Source organism: Thrips palmi, unplaced genomic scaffold (assembly GCF_012932325.1).
Source record: "Thrips palmi isolate BJ-2018 unplaced genomic scaffold, TpBJ-2018v1 HiC_scaffold_8, whole genome shotgun sequence".
In the NCBI taxonomy this organism is placed as follows: Eukaryota; Metazoa; Arthropoda; class Insecta; order Thysanoptera; family Thripidae; genus Thrips; species Thrips palmi.
Window position 1 is genome coordinate 3,653,287 of NW_023144635.1, and position 19,198 is coordinate 3,672,484.

Genomic DNA, 19,198 nt, shown 5'->3' on the forward strand with positions numbered 1-19,198 from the left:
GGAGCCGGGCGGGGCTGGCGGACTGGGCGGACTGGGCGGACGCAGGCACCACGTGAGGCGCTTGTCGATGAGGCCATGAGGCGCCATGAGGCCCTGCTGCTGGAAGGAAGGGGGCATTCGGCCCCACACCGCCCACACCGCCCACGCGGCCCCGCGCGGCCCACGCTGTTGCAACGCCATCCCGAGCCACCCTGCCCAGTTCACTGTACGGTCTTTTCCCCCGCAGCTGCGCTGCTGCACGTCGACTGCCGTGCTGCAGGGGTGCTGTTGCGCGCCGCGGAGCCGCGGAGCCGCGGAGCCGCGGACCAGACCGTCTGGCGAGACACGAGCGCGAGACGATCATTTGTGGTCCAGCCATTAGTCGCAATAGCAATCGCCTGCCGCGTAGGCAAGCCGCCTGCACGCGTGCGCCGCGCTCGGAAATGTTGCCTACGCTGCATTGCCATTACCATTACGGGCTGGACAACAAGGCGCTAAGCTCGGCGCGCTGCCGCGGCATTTTTCCGAACCGCGCGTCCTTTCGTCGCTTTGGCACTCGGGGCGTTCCGCACGGCGGAACAGGGCGTCAGGCCGCTGCTCTAGTCGACCTGAGCCGAGCGTACCACGCTCGAGGCGGTCCATGCGTCGCGGCCCCACGTTTGCTTTTTGTCCTGCGCGGACTGCGGACTACGGACCACGGACCGGAGCGGCGGGGTGGCTGATGAGAGGGTTCGTACCCGCCAACCCGCCGACCCGCCCCGCCACCGCTCGAGTCAAGCGAGACTCTCGTGATGGCGTGTGCCACCGTATTACAGGCTCCTTGACGGCGGGGCGGGGCGGGGCGGGGCGGGGCGGGGCGGGGCGGGGCGGTCTGAAGAAGGGCAGGCCAAAGGGTTTCAAGACGATAGCTGCTCGCTGGCCGCGCAGGTTAGCACAGGTACTCGGGGCCGAGAGGACGGCATGGCAGGACGGCGGCAGGACGCCCGGCTTGGCCCGCGGGGGTGGTCTGGGAGGCAGCGGGGAGGCAGGTGGTGTGGCGTGGGCCGAGCGGGGGAGGGCGGGCACTGGCGGGGCGCGGGATTGGGGCTGCGCCGTGCTTCGCCGTGCTGCGCCGTGCTGCGCCGTGCTGCGCCGTGCTGCGCCGTGCTGCGGGGCTGCCGGGCTGCCTGCCGCGCGGCTCGGGGCGCTGGGGGCCGCCAGGGCAGTAATTGCCGCACGCGGCCGCAAGTTACGGATGTAAATTGAGTTGCTTCGAGTTCCCGCCAGTCCGGCCAGGGCGGCCAGGGCCAGGGCCTCCCCTCCCCCACCTCCTTTTCCAATTCCCCCTCGGCGGACCCTCCTCGCCCCGGCCCGGCCCGGCCCGGCCGCTACGACTTCCACGACTGCCGCCGCTGCGGGTCAGGTGGTCGCTTCCCCATCAGCCCAGACACGGCCAGCGAGCACGGCGGGCACGGCGTGCCGGGGCATCACCTGCTCGCGGCGCATCGGCCCGCCAGCCCGCCTCCAAGCCGAGTGCCCCCGCATCCCCCGCGCCGCCTTCAAGGACCGCCCCGGCGAGCCGCGTCGCCCCTCGCTGGCAGTTTCCTCATCGCCGTCCTCGCCGTCCGCTGCCGCCGCGCCGCGAGTGCTCGCAGCGCAAACTCCACCGGCAAATGAGATTATGCATAGAGGACAGAGGAGGCGCGCCTAGCCTTCGGACGCGGCCGGCCCGGCCGTGTGCCTCTCTGGCGCCGTGTGCCCCGCCGTGTGCCGCGCCGTGTGCCCCGCCGTGTGCCCCGCCCCGGGACAACACGCCAATAACCCTATAACCAGCCTCGGGCAGCCTCGGGCAGCCTCGGGCCAGTCGGACTCATCTCTGCGGCGGTCTGGACTGGACGACCTGCACACGGAGCGCTCTCTCTCGCACTCAAGGGGCTGCTTGCCCCCGCCTTGCCCGGTCGCGCCGTCAGAAATGAAAAGAGGTCATTTCGCTTGACACGAAATAAAATGTTCGCGGAAACGAGAATGCGTTTGACGAACAGACGGGCGACGCCCCGATTCGTCCGCTCTGCTTCCGGAGGGGACCTAAATGCATGGGCCCCACGGGCAGGGTGAGCCGAGGCCGGCCGAGGCCGAGGGCGCCGCGTTGATGAACCTGGTGCTGTCTGCCAGCTTGCCTGTCTGACTGCTTGGCTGTCAGGCCGCCGCAGCCAGCCACTGCCTGCCTGTTTGTCTTAACCAAAGCTAACAGAGAGCCAGCCAGCCGGCCAGCCAGCCAGCCAGCCGCGAGGGCGGGGAATGGAGGCACACCGTGCTTGCCAGGCAGTGGCAGGCAGTGGCAGGCAGTGGCAGGCAGCGCCAAGTGCCGGCGTCTTGACCAGCATAATTTAGGCGTGCGCCTCGCCGTGCCGGTCAGCAACCCGCCAAACCCGCCAAACCCGCGTGGTCGGCCTGGCAGTACCGACTGTGGTGGGGGGACCACTGTTTACAACACCGACACGGAAAGAAATGGACAAGACCTCGATTCGCGAAATTGCTAACACGGCCCATAGCAGAAGTCCTCGACTAGAGTATCGACCGAGGTATAGAGACGACGCACTATCGCGAGACGATACCAAATCGTACGGACTAGAACTTCAGTATCAACAAGTTTCCAATATTTTTAGCGGTAAGATGCAAAGTAATTCAAATCTGCCCTTTTTGCCGCATCCGCAATCCTGTCCGAACTAATCCGCACCATACCGGTCTTTGAGTCCACTGGATTAATTTTGGAATTCTAGTCTCATTGAGTTCCCAGTATTCGGGCCAAGAGTGCTTGGATCCCCTTTGTCCCTTTCTTTCATAAAAAATGTATACGGTTCATTGACAAAATAAACCTACTGCTTTCCACTATCATTTGGTGCCCGTCGATGGCTGCAAGGTAACGATACGGCCGGCGTTGCAGTCCTCCCTCCGTGTCTCCTGCTTCCGCGCAACTTCACGGACATCTTCCCTCCCAGTTCCAGATTCGGACGTCAATTTGCAGTGACTTTGGGGCAGGAAGGGCGCGTGCAGTTGGTGGCACCGCGGCGAGCGTGGCGCAGTGCCGTGAGCCGTGAGCGGGAGCATCCAGACTGCAAGCGCCTGCGGAGCGACGCATAGGCAGTCCCGCCGGACTCGGGGGTCGACCGGATTGCCTACCTGCAGGCGCTATTGCCCGCCGGAACTTTGAACTTGAACTTGAGAGGCTAGACCACAAATGATCCTTTGCCGTTCGGGCCCGGTAACTGCCATGCTTGCATTGCACAACATGACATACCGTCCGTACAAAGAGCAGGAACCTTTACCTCGGCGGCCGGGGTCATATGCCACACCGCACCAAGTCCCAGTGAGAGCAGTCTTTTGGACTGTTCATCACTGCGAGCTTATACCGAGTCCGGCCCTCCCCTGCTTCACCCCGTCCTCACAGGGCCATGTTCCGTAGCCTGCTGCCTGTCCTGTCCGTGTAGTTCCTGTCCGACGGTGTGGCCCGCCCGCCCTGGTGGCCCAGCCCAGCATGCCCAGCCCGACAGCCCTGTTAATGAGGCAATTAGTATTATTCGACCGTCCCCCACCCCACCCGTTCCCCATGGTGATTTAAATCCCGTCCACTGCGCCCCGCTCGGCTCCGCTCCTCCAGCCTCCTGCCCGGCCCGACCAATTGCAACCTGCGAAGCGAATGCCCGAGTTCGGGTTCGGAGCAGTCCAGAGTCGACCCATCCCACCCCACCCCGCTCTCTGTCTCTTTCCAAGCCCTCTCCCCGATGCCTTTTCGCGCGAGAGTTTGCTCAGCTGATTTGCTAGCCTCGCGCTGGTCGCTGGTTCGCGAGCCCCCCCCCCCCCCCCCCCCCCCCTCTCCTCCCTCCCTCGCACAGCAAGCCCGACTTCCCTCCCTGGCTTCCCTTCCAGGACAGCGCCGAGTACCGCCTCGTTCTCGTCACCCACTTCTTGAAATACGTCTGTGGTAACATGCGCTGGATGTTGAATGAAAATGAAACACAACAATGCGGACAAATAATTGTTTATTATTCATTTCAAATGTTACATAACACACGTACGCAACTACTTTTGTACACAACAGAATGATGTACAGAGTTTTTGAGAAACAATGGATGTAACAGGACTGCTGTTAATAGTATGTTAACATAATGAAGGGATAATTATTAAAGCTATCTGAAGTTGAAACATGAGTTAGGATACAAAATTGCTAATAATTAAATTTTAACAGAAAAAAATAATAATAGTTAAATACATCCCAGCTTTAGTCAATGATGGATACAAAGAAACCAGTTGTTCAGAAACCTAAAGTGCCATGTATAAATTACAGTTATCAATGTTAAAACAAAGTCAAAACAAATAATTAGCACAGTATAACTGTCACCTAGAAAGTCAAGCAAAAATGCACTTGCAAAATGAATTAAGTTTGAAAATATTTAGGACGACACATGAAGTGTGTCCATGTTATCAGCATAATTGCTTTAGAGGAGAGCAATTGATGTAAGTCACCTGTGCGGACTTCAGATAGCAGCCAAATTGAGGACAATCCAATAACTCACACATTGACTAGCAACAGTTTTGTAATGTTATGGGATTGCGTCTTCAAGGGTGGCCCCGTCACAGTCCAAATTTTTAAGACATGAAATTTGGAAGATTATTTTCCAGTAATGTGGTTATGTGTGACTCAGTTGCAAGCAATACTTAACACACAAATCCTAAAAGAACATCTCACATCACAGGGATAAACATAACAACGTTACAACAGTAATACTGTAAAATGAAATGCCACAGAGAATATCATGCAAAATCCGTAAAGAGAACAAGCCAGACACTACTGATGACAGTAGATAATGTTTCAAACAAAATGTGAGTAAAGATAAACCTCACTCACCTAATCATTTTTAAAAATTAATGATTTAAGAAATTACATTAAAACATTACAAACTTAATAATAAATTATAAGAAAAGATATTAACATAAAACAAGACACTCATGTATTCTTCAGGTGTGTTGCCAGACTTCTATCTGGGCAAAACAATTAATGGTAAGTTGAAGATATGAGTAAAATAAATAGCATACCGCACAAAAAGCTGTTTGTGCGTTATATGTTAATAATCATAGTAAAAAAGCTTTAAATTAATCACAATTATATGGCACCGAAATCTACAAATCAACAAAGTTTTTTAAGACGAAAGCTTCTTGCAGAATGACAGTATGAAAAGCATGAAATGCACAATTTGCTTAAGTAAAAGAGTGACTTTGGGTAGTTTCACCAGCCAGATCACATTTAAAAAAATAATAATCTTGCCCCTATAAGAAGTGACAGAGCATACATAGTTGTTGATACAAGACCTGTGAGATAAAATATAAAAATGCTTTCAGCTATGATGCGATGAAATAGAAACAAACATGAACTCAAAAACACATGAGTGGAATGGCTATCATTGTAGGAGTATCATTTCACAATTATGATGCAATTTTATCTGAAATGATGTTGGTGACAAATAATGAACTTGATGACATCTTAGGAGAAAAACAAGCATTGAAAAAACATGCAAAAGGTGGTCAAATACATTTATCGTATCAAAATATGAAAGAGCTTAGAAAAATATGCTCCCTGCATTTTCCTAAATTACAAATAGCAAAAGCCACAAAAAAATCCTCAGCAGGTTTCAAAAACTTGTCTTTAAAACATTACAAAATTTGTGAGCTCTCATGTCATGAGATCATTTGTTTGATTTTAAAAGGCTTGCGGGCATAAAATGAGGTGCCAATGTTAACACCCAACAAGAAAGACCCAAAGGCACAAAACTTGTCATAAGAAAATCAATTTTAATTCCTCCCAGAATGAATATAGAATTTCATACCATTTTGTTTCTGAATCAACCTGAAAGGGTTAATTAAACAGTTGCAAAATCCTAAACAGTGTTAACAGGTACACAATGGACACATATAATACGCTACACTTCCCCAAGTTTGTTTAGAATAGGGACCTAAGGACCTAAGGATCTTAGGACCCTAATCTGGACACCAATATGTACTCAACCTTACACTACTGTTAAAAACTTGAGCAAATCCAATCGAAATTCACTGAGTGGTCAAACATCAGATAGTCGTAATTGGTTCTCAAGATTCTGGTCATATGTTGCGTCCCAATATAAAAGCTCAAATATGTATAAAGGCAAAGTCAAAAGCCAGCTTATTTTCTACCCTGTACATGTTTGCATTAAACCAGTACAATTAGTCTCATTTACATGTTAAAAACACCTAGTCATTACATCACACAAGTCTATTTTTATAAGTATTAAGTCTTTTGAGAGTAACTTGATAGTACACTAATTAAAAGTTGGGTACAAAATTTTCTGCTTGAAATTATTTCTTGTGAAGAGATACGTTGTTGCAATTTTTCAGTTAACTTTTTTTATGTAACTCATGCAATTATCACTTGGGACAAGATGAAGTTAAAAAATGTGTCGCAGAGACTTTTTTAAAAGTTACTAGAACGTTGCTTGTAAAAGTAACCAACATATCCAAACACCACTTGATGTTTAGAAATAAATAGATGCACAAAATAAGTTAGACACACAAAAGGAAACAAAAGGAAACTCATGAAAGAATTTGACAAAAGTCAGGAGAGCCTTTTTGAAGAGGAGTGCTATATATTCATTTATTCAATATACCTAGTTTTGGGATCAAATCGGAGATGGATGTTGCAGTCACACTCGACTACACAAGCTCAACCTAATCAGACTAGATTTAAATGGTACTAAATGCCATGGAAGAGGTACCTCAAAAAGAGGTCAAAGTCACAGCTCCCTTAGCACTAATTGCTCCTCATTCATTAGTTTTAAATTGCTTCAGGCCTTATGGCATCCCTAATAAACCACTCATTTTAAACAATGTCAGTAGTGATCTTTGAGTCAAGTCATGACTGTCCCAAAATGCAGCATAAGACTGGGTCAGGAAGACAGTGATCAATCTTGTAAAATGCTCAAATTAATGCTTGACTTGCATACTATCCTTTTTTCCTCGGCATTTCACTGTTGCATGACTTATCTTAACAACAGAACAAATTCGAAGCATAACATGACGTTCTATGAGATTCACCATGAAGTTCACAGGATATAGCTTTCTAGGAAGGCAGTGATTGTCATACAATAGACTATTACCCTACAAAATAAGGTAAATCTGGATAGCTGCGATGGAAACTAATATCAGACTGCTTCGATTTTGATATTGAACTTTGGCTTGAAGTACTTAAGTGCCCTTTCCATTTCTTGAATATTCATTTTCCATTTAGTACCTGTACCAAGGCTGCTTGCGGACCCAGCGCAGCCTGATACCAGCGTCAGTGCGGATCTTGATAGATGCGGACTCTGCAGCTCTTACAGTCTCCTTTACAGACTGCATAAGGTTTTGAGCGTTGCCTACCAACATGTCGGTTGCCTCCTGGTCCTCCTCCGAGCCTGGAGATAAAATGGAAAAACTTGTGTGAGTCCAATGCTTCTTTAATAAGAGAGACAGAGAAGGTTGAGAAGAACCTCACTACTAAATGATGGACCCATTCATTAAGTATCAGGTTACTTTTTATCAAAATTAACATGCTTTAAAGTAAGAAATACAGCAACAAAGCAAAAAAATTCAAAGTAATACATGTTTAAGAACAACTACCTGCCAGTTACTGTTGCAGATATTGCAGTTATAAGAAATTTATCACCAAATCAAGCAAAATTAAACAATTTAAAAATGAATTAATATTTGATACAAGTGAGTATGTTTTAAGCTTGCCGAAGGAAACTTCATCATCACCTTCAATTGTAAGGGATCAGGAGACTTAAGATTCCGAAGGCCTAACAGACAATACTCACTGGCGCCGATCATAGTGCCTGAATCCATGAGTGCATAAAACAAAAACAATACAAAAAACAGCCACCAAGCCATCAAATAGTTAGCTGTATTAAAAACCACTCTCCAATAGTGTGCTGTTAAGATAACACCAACACCAGTAGAAGGATTTTCCTTTTTTTTAAGTCACACAATCTTCCATGCAGTATAACAAGATTATCAATAGCCAAATCACATACTGCTTAACACAAGAAAACACTTATTATGAGAATCTAATGTAGTTACTGTGCTAAATATTTAGGGATATGAGAATGGAATTGGGAAGCACTCAGTAAATCACATCAAGGAAAGGGGAGTATCTAGTGCATTCTAGAATGTTCAATAAAGCAGCCATAATGTGATCAAATAGCTTCAGCAAGGGAAAGAAAAATGGGTGAGATATTTATGATCAAGAAAACACAGTGAGAGCAAATTTTGCATTAACTACCTATATCACTAAGAAGCTACATAGTTAAATGTATATTGATCAACACTACACAGCTAACTAATGGGTCCAATAGGTAAAAGTTTCTTTTAAATGTGAAATTCAACTATGAAATAAAATGTCTTTATTAAAAGTGATTCTCTAAAAGATCTCACTTTTCTTGCTCCTCGAACTGTAAATGGGGTATGACCTTTACTGAGGATGTAACTAAAGCCAGGCAATATCTTAATGCCGTGCAAAGGGGAAAAATAAAAACTGCAAGACAGGAAAATTGGAATGTGTGGTATTACCACCAATTAACTCCCCCATTGCACATCGGGGCAGGATCTCTGTGGAAGAACCCAAAGTTTATGTGAATTGCGAACCACAAGAAGCAAATCAGGGTAGTACAGACATTTTTAAGGTATTATATTTACATTGGTATAGCAAGAGTTCAAAATAAGAAGAAAGTAAAGCAGTAGGAAGGCATATATCTAGGGTTTTAGGAGATTACGGCAGCCTTCACTTCACTTTTCTTCACAAAAATTATTTTTAAAGAAACAAGTGCTACAAGGGTAAAATTTTGGTTTTGCAGAAAGGATGTTAAAATTTTTGTTCGCATTGTTACTACACAAAATGAAAAGCTGACACCAAAATCGCCACAGTATTGTGTAGGAGCTACATCAAAAATTAAGTTTGATATTTTCATTTCAAAGATATGAGATGAGGGTACAGAGGCAAATATTATGCTGGATAGAAATGTACTGTCATACCTTGAGCACCAAGCATGGTAGCCTTCACAGTTGAAAGAATCTTCAGCTGGGTGCCAATAGTAGGAATCCGCTCGCACACTTGAAGGAGGTTCTGTAAAAGTTCATTATTATTTTAAAGTTGGTGATATTAACAATAGTAATAGCTTACACAATAGAATGTAATTAAAACTCTTTAACAGTAATAAAGATTAAAATCTGACTTACAGTGCGCATTCGTTTGTCAGTGCATTCCCGAGCAAGCTCTTTGGCTAAACGGGTCACTTCTTCAGATGCCTCCGCTATGGCTTTAGCACAGGCAATCAAGTCCCTCTTGGTTCCACCTTCACCTCGAACAAGTTGAGACAAACGTCCCATCAACAGGGCCATCTTCTTAGCTGCAGCAATAATGTCGTTGTCTTTGCTCGACCACTGCTTTACTTCTTGATGCAAACCATGAGCAGCCATCTAAAAAAAATATATAACAAAATTCATAAGGAGTTAGAACAAAGAAGTTTTTAACAAAGTTTTAACTTCCAAAACGATCTCCTACCATGATAGGCTGGTTGGCGCCCGGAGCATGCAAGAACATATCATCTTCATCGTCTGTCTCTGCTGGTGGTGGTGGGCGTGGTGGAGGCATGTCGCCACCAGGAAGGGGTGGGCGAGGGGGGGCCATGTCTAAAAAGGAGATGAGAATAAAGGGTTAGAGTGTATTTTCAACACGAGGGTCTAAAATTTAATTTGATGCTGCCACCAATTAAAAAGTAATAGTCACACACAGATAATTTCTAAGAAGAACATTACAACTACAACCAAATGTGGTTGGTGCTCAAATACATAAAATTAGAATACTGTGTGATAAATTGAAACAGTAAAGCAAGGAGATATCTTCCATCAGTTGTTCCAGCCAATAAACTATAAATTGACTACAGCAACAAAAATAAAAATAAAACTGAAACACAAAGTAGTGGGATGCGATCAAGGAAGTCATTCAACATCCTTCCTAACTGAGCTATAAAAACTTAGAGAAGAAAGCCACCATGTAAATAACATATAAACAAATAAACATTGATATCCATGCGGTGTCGTGCTATGAGGAGTGCTGATGAAACACAAAAGTGCTACAGTGCTGCAAACATGCTAGGAAGACAGAAACACAACACAAAGACACTGAACTGACTCACCATCAATGTACAAGTTGTTTTGAGAACAAATTACTATCCATGAGAAAGACATGAAAAAAGGACACACAGAAATAGAAAGGTTTTATACGAAATGGGAAAGCAAACACTCAAGGATGAGCCGTTTCTGCAAATCAATATTTCAGTTAAAATGGAAAGCTTCAAACTGTTACAAGTTACTTTGTTCAATGAAAAGGGAAAAACATATCAGACAAAATCCGATGTACACACTGCAGGCAATCAATCTGGCAAAAGCACAAAAATCAGGTAATTCCACATTGAACAACTTGGTGGAGCTCACCCAATCTTGTAACCCATTTTTGAACTTTCATTATCACAAAATACAAATCTCAACCAAGGAAACATCATGCAAAATGAAGAGTATGCGAAAAATTGAGAAAGGAGTCAAACAGGCCCCGAGAATGCATGTAGATGTAAAGAAGGACACCGGAGTATTTAAGACAGAAAGGGGACTGGGGTATATACTAATGATCTTCAATTCTAATAATTAATCTATCCACATATATTTTGAGTTTGATTAAAATGAATAATACGCCATGCACACAGATACATATAACATTCAAAATGCATGACATTGTGCCATTCTGTTAAACAACAGGATACCAAATGAATATCAGGACAGTTCATAAATGACAGACAAAAATATATTTAAAATTTGTATACAGGAAACTACAAGCATATCTACAAATATTTACCAAGCATCAAGGACTACCCTTGTTTCTTGATTATACTGCAGTTAGCTATCAAGCACTTCAATGAAGTGATGAAAATCCTTCGTTTGGATTATGAATGACCATGTTATTGTAAGTTTTAACTAAATAAAATGGCAGTAAAAAGTTTCACTTGCAAGTTTGAGGATGACTAAGAATGAAACTCATTTATGTACAGCCCACCACCAATGGCACCAGCGACACAAACCCCAGCAGTAGCTTATCATGATGCGAGCCTACACCTAGTATTCCTATGGCCTTTAGACCTGTATTTTACCTCTTGAAAAGTACTCATCATCAGAAGTTAGCTCCTGATACAATAAATTGGTTCCATCTCCTGTATTCAAAAGAAACAAAGTTTTTTGTTTTGTTTTGGAAAGAAACAAAACACATTTTTGGTAACCAAATTATTTTAAAGTAACATAACAAGACATTTAGACATCAGAGTTTTAGAAGAATGTAGAAAATAACTAAGCTTAGAGGAAAGCTTTGCAGTAAAAATGATGGAGTACCTTGGGCCCACCTAGGAAGGGGACTGACATTTCTGTGAACACCTCCTGAAGGAGATGAAAGACTTGAGATAGTAGGAGAGGATCTGCCAAAATATACAGGAGTACTGGGGCTGCCATAGTTCCCACTTTGTAGCCCGTTGGGACTTGGTTGTTCACGAAGATGCTGTCCAACTGAAATACACCATCCACCCACACCTTTGAAAACACTCCAGTAGTCAAACCAAACCACATCTTGGATTAGTAAGGGAATTAAATTTCTGTTGGGAACAGTAAAACTGTTGGAAAAGAGAATATGCAATGAGTTATGCCTTTTCAAAACCAAAGGACATTTATATGTACATTTGTTTTTCTTTTGTTTATATTTTACAGTATGTAGTGAGATTTCAAATGACAACTGTACAACATGACCCGCTATAGCTGCAACAAAAGTAAAATGTCCTACCAAATAGTAATTTGTACAAAAAACAAAAAAAGAACACCACTATAAACCACACCCATGCATAAATTTATACCCAGAAGACGAAATTGAACAAAGTGTATACCTTTGTCGGTGAAGTAGTTATATTGTTGCTGAGGTGCTCGGTCGTCTGGAAGCAGCAATAACAGCATCCTTCAAAGCAACTACATACCACACAACATGCCAGCTTCACAAAAAACAACCAGCATTAAATTAACAAATGTACAAGGGAGTTGAGTAGCAAGAAGTTGCAGGGCGAGAAGGTGAGTTCTCCTCCTCAACAATGTGGCCAGAAAAGTTGGCATCAGCTCTGATAAAAGTTATATCATGATCTGAAGAAGTTAACCAATATTTACACTTGGTTGGGGGTCAGGAATATGCACAAATACTACATCACACAAATTTTTGTTGGAAGGAAAGTACTATGGACAGGGGGTACATTCCAACTCAATATTGCTCCATACCAAAAACTCACACTGACATTGGTGGAGTAATTTGAACAACACTTGCACAAACAGCACTGTATTCTACTCTAGAAATGGTTCACAATAAATAAACACAAACACATATATTAATGATGATCTGGCAAATACATACCATTCAGGTGTAGAGAGCTCACATCTGGAGGCTGGGGTACCTCAGGTGCAATAGCTTGACGGACTTGACCAACTGCATTAAGTAACTACAAAACCAAAATACTGAATCAATGATGGTCTGAAAGGCCATTTCATCACAGAACCAAGTATGACAGAGCTTACCCCTCTGTTGGAATCTCTCCACCTTGAACAAGCTGCTGGGTTATTTGTGTCCATTGCTACTTGTTTGGCATCTTGTACCATGGGTGCCACACCTGAAATGATAAAAAATTACATTAATAATACAAAAAAACTTTCCTTGACATAAAACCAACAAACATCAAAGTTCAATGTAAGATTTTAACACTAACTTCGCTCCAAAGCATTGGCAGCAGCATTGACACGGGCAATGAAGGACGGATCTTCAGAGTTATCTGCCTCTTGTTTAGCAACCATCAGCACACGATTGGCTAAACGAGCAATACTAGCAGTGTTGTCAACCATTTTTTGTGGCTGATTGGCCCGGATAGCATCCTCACAAAGGACTGTGTGTTTTTGCATCTGAGCCTCTGCAAAAAAAAAAAAGTGCACCTTCCAGTAGACACTTGCCAAAGTAGAATCAACTTGAACCAAATAAAAAAAAGCCAAAACAAACCAGAGAGACGGATGAATTCAGCAGGGTCAGTAGCTTGATCACAGAGATTTCGCATTCGCTCAATACTGTCTTCATATTGATTTTTCAAGTTGTTGAAATGTTCATCAGCTGTTTTGTCATAAGGATAATGCATTCTTATGCTGCCAGCATTAACCAATTGAGGGGTCAGGCTTTCCAACTGTAACCATTAGAACCAATAAATTTCCAGATCTACACAAGTAAAGAATTGACTAGTTAAGGATGCTAAAAGATATACCTGATTTGCAGATGACAGGAGGGCTTCAGATAATTTTTTGTTTCCACCACCACCTCCAGCAGCAACCATACGTGCTGTTTTAGCAGCACGGTTGGAAAAGTTCTGCAAGTTTTGGGCTTTTCGAGCGAAATTCTCCTCCCTTCCAGGAGTTCCTTGTGAAAAGACAAAAACGTTTGAAAATAAGTTGAAGGAAGTCAAAGACAATATAATAGAAGTAAACCATGAACATACCTTCAGGTACATTGACAGCTTCAACAAACTGCTTCAATGGAGTCGTAATATCAATGAAGTCCTCTACAACTCTATTAACAACAGCACTTTGGATGCGGTTTTTCAGCTCATGCAGTTTCTGAGCCAGTTGCCTACAAGTCAAATCCATTAATAATCCATCATTTAAATTTTACAAAACCCACAATTGCATAGATATGGCTGCAGTGTAATTCTTACCTTGCAATCTCCTTTGCTTGTGGGGAGTCACCAAGACCTCGACGACACAAGTCAGCTAACTGCCTTGACAACATGTCTACCTCATCACAGAGAGCGAGAATTTCTGCTTTTTGAACACCCGGCAATCCTTCAGCCACCTTTGGAAAAGAAAATTTCATTTTTGAGAAGAGACAACAATACAGACTTTAGGCGATGAAGAGGAGACATTGACAACATAAAATAAAATGTCATGCCCTTGTCATGCAAGTATCATGTAAGAAGGACAGCTGCACAATGGAAGCTGATGATGAGGGAGAACAAATTGATTTTACCTTCCGCCCTTCCTCCACAATAAGCTGGATAGCACGTTGTCCAAGGCCGCGATCGTCCCTTTCAGGATTGGCTAACCAACGTTTAGCCTGCTCCAGACGTCCCATTACTGTATGAGCAGGCTGCTGCATGCCAGACTTTTCCACATTATTCACAGCGCGTGTGAGAAGTGTGCACAGTTCACCCAACTTGTCCTGAATTCCGCGAGCTAAAGCTTCAGCTTGTGGTGTGGCTCCCTTCTTATCTCTACGCAGCTCACACAAAGCATCAGTCATAGTTCTGATGTCAGAGCACATCTTGCGAATAGCATCACGGTCATTAGGCAATGAACGCTCAGCTACCTTCATGGCAAATTCCAAAATCTGCCGAACAGACTTTTCACCAACTCCACCTTGAAGAGCCAAAGGATCCTAAAACATAAAAAATGAAAAATATTTTCTAAAAATAAATAATATATTATCTACTTGCACCACAAACTAGCCTTAGAATGTTTACCTCAAGCCAATCATGAGCAGCACGCATCTTGCTTTGGATAGCATTCAAAGCCTTCTTCATTACAGTCAAGTTATCCGCATCCCATTCATCTTCGTCATATGTTGTCAATTGGAGCACACGAATGATTTCATTGATTTCATCAGTCATGCGTTGAGCCAGGTAATTTCTGTTCTCAGCAGCTTCACGGGCACCCTTAGCCTCTGCTCCCTCTGAAACCAGATGAAACATTTAGCCTGGCCATTCATAGGGTATAACATTCATCATTTACAACTTACCTTTGCTTTGAGATATGATATGGATGAAGATTTTCATGCTGCATATCAAAATTGGAGCCAATGATTTTACTTGGTCAAGACAGCGTACCAATATTTCTCGATGCACCTGGTGGGTCAGTTCTTCAGAACGTGCACTAACTTCTCTTGAAACCTGAGAGCCACAAAACGTCATTTTAAGACCAGGATGCACAAAAAATCAGAAATACTGTATTGCAGTATATATAGATCACATGGAACAAATTGTGATAAATAGAAAGTTACCTTGCTAAGGCATGGGCTAAGATCTTTAAGGAATTGTACAAGATCTCCCATAGATTCAATAACTTCAGCAACAGCTAGATAGTCCAGAACTTTTTTGCACTCTCTTATGATCTTGCGAACTTCAGATTCATCAAAGCACAACAGCAGAGCAGATGTTCCCTGCAGAATGCCTCTTGAGCCCTCTATCAGTTTTTTCCTGTGAATCAAATAAACAAAATATTGATATTACATGTCATGAATATAAACAGAAGTGGAAAGGGAGAATACATTTTATAATATAGAAAACATATTACATGACTATTTCACCATACCTTGCTGGTCCAGAATATGGATCACCTTTCAGCATGCCACTAGCCTCCTCCAGGAATTTAGAAGCACCTTCCACTCGGTGAAGCGCGGCTGGCATATCCTGCTTAAGGATAGGGTCATCACTGCTGTTGATTGTTTCACGGCCAACCTGGGAAAATTATGAGAAGTGTGAGTTAGTCAGTGCAAGAAATACATAAAGATCTCCGATCATAATACACTCAGATAGTACCTTGACAAGGTCAGCCACAGCATGACTGACGGCTTGAACTGGCCGGGACAAATCAGGCATAGCATTGCCATCTTCAGCTTCTTCATGGAGAATCACGAGCCTTGAAACCTGAGAAAACACATAATTAATGCTGAACATGAAACCTATTTTAAAAATACTGGTTTCGTAAAAATGTTTTGCCAAAAATACTGCCACCGCACCCACCAAAAATAAAACACATAAAAAAAAACCTTGTTTGTGTTTGCACCTCACATTTTATTTTAACTTCATAAAACAAAGTAAATTTTATTTCCTCAATTCCAAATTTCAAATGCTACTCTAAAAATAAATAAAACACAAACAGGTGTTCGATCAGCAGATGCCTTCCCTGTCCTTGCTTTTCCATATATGAAAAATAATAGAGCACAGCAGGGAATGCCATATATAGTAAGATAGTAGCATAGGTACTCTGTTTTATGAAATTCAGTTTCCTTCCCTTATTCTTATACATTTCTCCCTCAGATAAGTAGTATAACTTACTAAATGAGCGTTACAGAAAAACAGACGAGATAAGAGGGTCGAGTAGGTTCAACCTTTGCTAATCGGCAATTTTGCTTTGGCTGAGGGGAAATTTGATTAAATCCAGACAGCTAGTTGTTGGTCTCTCTACATCGTGCCCATTTACGGGTTCCCGCCGTGACGTCACACACAGATGTGTCACAGCAGTCACGTGACGTGAGTCTACCACCCGATTGGCTATTGGCCCGATTGGCACGCCCATCCCAAGTACAGGTTAACGAACGGATAACCTCAAACCTGGAATTAGATTTTAGCCCCGCAAACTAGAAACGATTCGTGTTAGGCACGAACATTAGCACTACGCCCAAGAGATTTACAAATCTCGACCTGTCACTCCAACATATTTAAATACATGTTGAGTAAGCGAACGTTCATACTGTACATCTTCTGCTACGAGTATGTATACAGACAGAAAATGCTAGACGTCCAGATCCAAGGGCTGAAAAAGTTGCTGGTTCTCATGTTTTCTTACCTGCTGAGCTACAGGCTCCAATATACTCTCAATGGTTTTCGTATGGAAGACAGGCATTTTCAGTTCTTTCTTGTTGATGCTCCTTGAAAAAGTTATCACTCACAGACAGACAAATTGAAAGAAACAATCACGCCCGACACGGAGGAAGTATTGTCTTTCAAACCATTCGCTCGCGAAGCGAACGTCCCGAGATTGCACTAAAAATAGCCGACCGAAAGGTAACTTTCGGCTTCAAGCCGTGGTTCCCCGTTCCCGTGGCTTTGCCGTTCTCTATTATGGGGAGTCGCACGGCCCCCTAGATTCTAGCAAGTCCGTGAGTAATGATGCTAAGGTGACCAGACGTTCTAACAGCGTACAGTGACCAGATCACAAAAAGCAAACTAAATTTTCTTAGAATTGCAAATTGTTAAATTGGCATCCCGTCTAAAACCCAATTCAAGAGAAAAGAAGGATAATTTAGATGAATGACCAAGTAAGCTCGGTTGGCTCATAGCTGCAAGAGAATGAAATGGACGTTTGATAATAAAACACTTTTGGGATTTTTATTAACTTTTATTTTTAATACACACTTATTTACCAATTCTTTGTACAACTACCAAACAGACATTAATTTGACATGATTGCAAAACAAATTTTGACAGTTGTGTGACAAGTCATGAACATGTACCCAAAATACTCTGCAACATTCTTTAAAGAATATTCACATCAGTTGGCAAATAGATGTGTAAAATCACAATAAACAAAAAATAAAAATTACTTGATTCACAAGAAAAATGTGAAGAGATGGCAACTGATGGTTGTGTGCAGGTAGTTAATGTATAAAATCAAAACAATTTTTCATGTGACTAATGCTACTTCTTGGCAAATGAAATCTTCATGGAATGTGATGGCGTAATTTTAAATCCTTGTAGTGCATCCTTCGCAGCTGCAGACTGCATCTCATTTTCAAACTCAACAAAGGCAATATCATGTCTGTTTGGTACAAGACGAACTTCCTTGAAACCAGGGAACCTAAAAAGAGATGAAGAGGAGAGATGATTAGAATATGACAATCAATGCAAGAGGGTAATCAGATGCCCAAGAAATGTCCCTTACTGATTGAATAACATGGACAGCATCATTTCGTTTGTCTCATCAGGTAGATTAGTGAGGAAAAGAATCTGGTTGGGAGGTTGATCAGGCACTGCCGCCATCATACCTATAAAAAACAATCACATTGGTTTCAAAGGAACTCCAGCCAGTAACTTCAAATTGGAACTAAAGCAACACAAGCATTTTACATACCTGGAGCCATAACATTTCCAAAGCCTGGGGCAAGCATATTTGGAGCCCCTGGATTCTGTTGCTGTATTCTTGCTTGTTCTTTGGCAGCCTTCTTCTTTTGTCTCTTTGTATCTGCAGAATCCTCTGCAACAACTGGTGCTTTCTTAACTTTCTTTGGTCGTTCAGAGAAAGTTCCCTTCATTTTGGCGATGACGTCAGAATCTGTTTTGCAGTATTGGATTCTCTGTATGGAAAGAAACGTAGTAAGAGACAGCATAAGCTAAGTAAATCAACTACTTAAATGGTGATCATCTTACCATTTGTTTGTCATAAAATGGGAATCCCTGCATGGAACGAAGAGCATTTGTCGCACTATTTATTTCTTTGAAGATAACAAAAGCTTGTCCTCGCATTTTCAATGTTTTGAGCGCAACAATATCTACAATGGGTCCAAACTGAGAAAAAATGGCATAGAGAGACTTCTTGAGCTCTGAAAACAAAAAAAAAACATTGACATGAGTACACATTCAAAAGACTCCTCTGAAAGCAAAATGAATCGCAACTTACCTTCTTTTTTAACCTTCTCATTGAGATTGTTCACATAGATAGTGTGATTTGGTCGGATATCCATCATTCCTAACTGCTCAGCTGCAAAAAAAAAAAAAAGGAAAACCATAATGGCCTTAGTTAAGATTTACAAATTTGAGGCAGTATGGGGGAGTAGGGCGGCTCTAGGGATGGAGCCAAACACAGAGCTGTCAACAATGAGAATTATGTAGAGCAAATGAACCGGGATGTTTCTGCATCAAAAGATCTTGAACCACTGATGAGATTAAGGAATCATCAAATATTACCGGAGAAACAGTGAAAGAAGATAGTTGAAATGCAGGAATTTAAAGACAGCGGCAGAAACATATATAACCTCACAACGCGCGTCGTGTTGACATCCATTCAATGATGTTTGTCAAATTCAGGAGCGAGTAAGTGCCGGTTCACTAGAACAACGCTTCACCCCTTGGTCGAAAAACAGAAATTTAAGGATCCACTTACCCTTCAGGCCGCAAATACAATACGATAATGCCTCGTAAATGGGAGGTTAAAATTTCGGCTTCCCTACCGGCCAGTCAGTGCCTTCTCTTTTCTCAAAATTCACAACAACAGTTTTTCGAGTCTGGCAAAT

The 19,198-nt window shown here is 43.2% G+C and overlaps 2 protein-coding genes across 9 annotated transcripts; both read right to left on the reverse strand.

Moving 5' to 3' along the window:
* Window positions 1-3,981: 3,981 nt before the first annotated feature.
* On the reverse strand, window positions 3,982-17,056 carry LOC117653229 (vinculin). 8 transcript variants are annotated; one of them, XM_034398751.1, is made up of 23 exons: window positions 16,756-17,056; window positions 15,726-15,833; window positions 15,499-15,644; window positions 15,188-15,383; window positions 14,927-15,077; window positions 14,652-14,860; window positions 14,159-14,566; window positions 13,848-13,984; window positions 13,632-13,762; window positions 13,401-13,552; window positions 13,145-13,322; window positions 12,861-13,058; window positions 12,673-12,764; window positions 12,512-12,596; window positions 12,000-12,044; window positions 11,458-11,652; window positions 11,223-11,282; window positions 10,218-10,250; window positions 9,584-9,711; window positions 9,259-9,498; window positions 9,055-9,145; window positions 8,593-8,631; window positions 3,982-7,439 (listed from the first exon to the last, which is right to left on the reverse strand). In XM_034398751.1, the coding sequence occupies exons 1-23, from the start codon at window positions 16,810-16,812 to the stop codon at window positions 7,270-7,272; spliced, it is 3,249 nt and encodes a 1,082-aa protein (XP_034254642.1). In that variant the 5' UTR covers window positions 16,813-17,056; the 3' UTR covers window positions 3,982-7,269. The 8 variants fall into 8 exon arrangements, with proteins under 8 accessions (XP_034254642.1, XP_034254643.1, XP_034254644.1 ...); XM_034398752.1 differs by having other exon boundaries at window positions 11,458-11,628; window positions 16,756-17,055; XM_034398753.1 differs by lacking the exon at window positions 10,218-10,250 and having other exon boundaries at window positions 16,756-17,055.
* A 548-nt stretch (window positions 17,057-17,604) lies between these two features.
* LOC117653300 (U1 small nuclear ribonucleoprotein A) lies at window positions 17,605-19,198 on the reverse strand. Its single transcript, XM_034398891.1, has 6 exons — window positions 19,069-19,198; window positions 18,586-18,666; window positions 18,336-18,508; window positions 18,040-18,262; window positions 17,851-17,953; window positions 17,605-17,766 (listed from the first exon to the last, which is right to left on the reverse strand). Exons 2-6 carry the CDS (start codon window positions 18,650-18,652, stop codon window positions 17,607-17,609), a joined length of 726 nt encoding a protein of 241 aa, XP_034254782.1. The 5' UTR covers window positions 18,653-18,666; window positions 19,069-19,198; the 3' UTR covers window positions 17,605-17,606.

Coding starts and splice junctions, on each gene's coding strand:
- LOC117653229 (XM_034398751.1), bottom strand. CDS start 16,812: ATGCCTGTCTTCCATACGAAAACCATTGAGAGTATATTGGAGCCTGTA. Junction 15,384..15,498: donor CCATATTCTGGACCAGCAAG/GTATGGTGAAAT, acceptor TTTGATTCACAG/GAAAAAACTGATAGAGGGCT. Junction 13,985..14,158: donor TTGTGGAGGAAGGGCGGAAG/GTAAAATCAATT, acceptor TCTTTTCCAAAG/GTGGCTGAAGGATTGCCGGG.
- LOC117653300 (XM_034398891.1), bottom strand. CDS start 18,652: ATGATGGATATCCGACCAAATCACACTATCTATGTGAACAATCTCAAT. Junction 18,263..18,335: donor CATTTTATGACAAACAAATG/GTAAGATGATCA, acceptor CTTTCCATACAG/AGAATCCAATACTGCAAAAC. Junction 17,767..17,850: donor CTGTCCATGTTATTCAATCA/GTAAGGGACATT, acceptor ATCTCTTTTTAG/GTTCCCTGGTTTCAAGGAAG.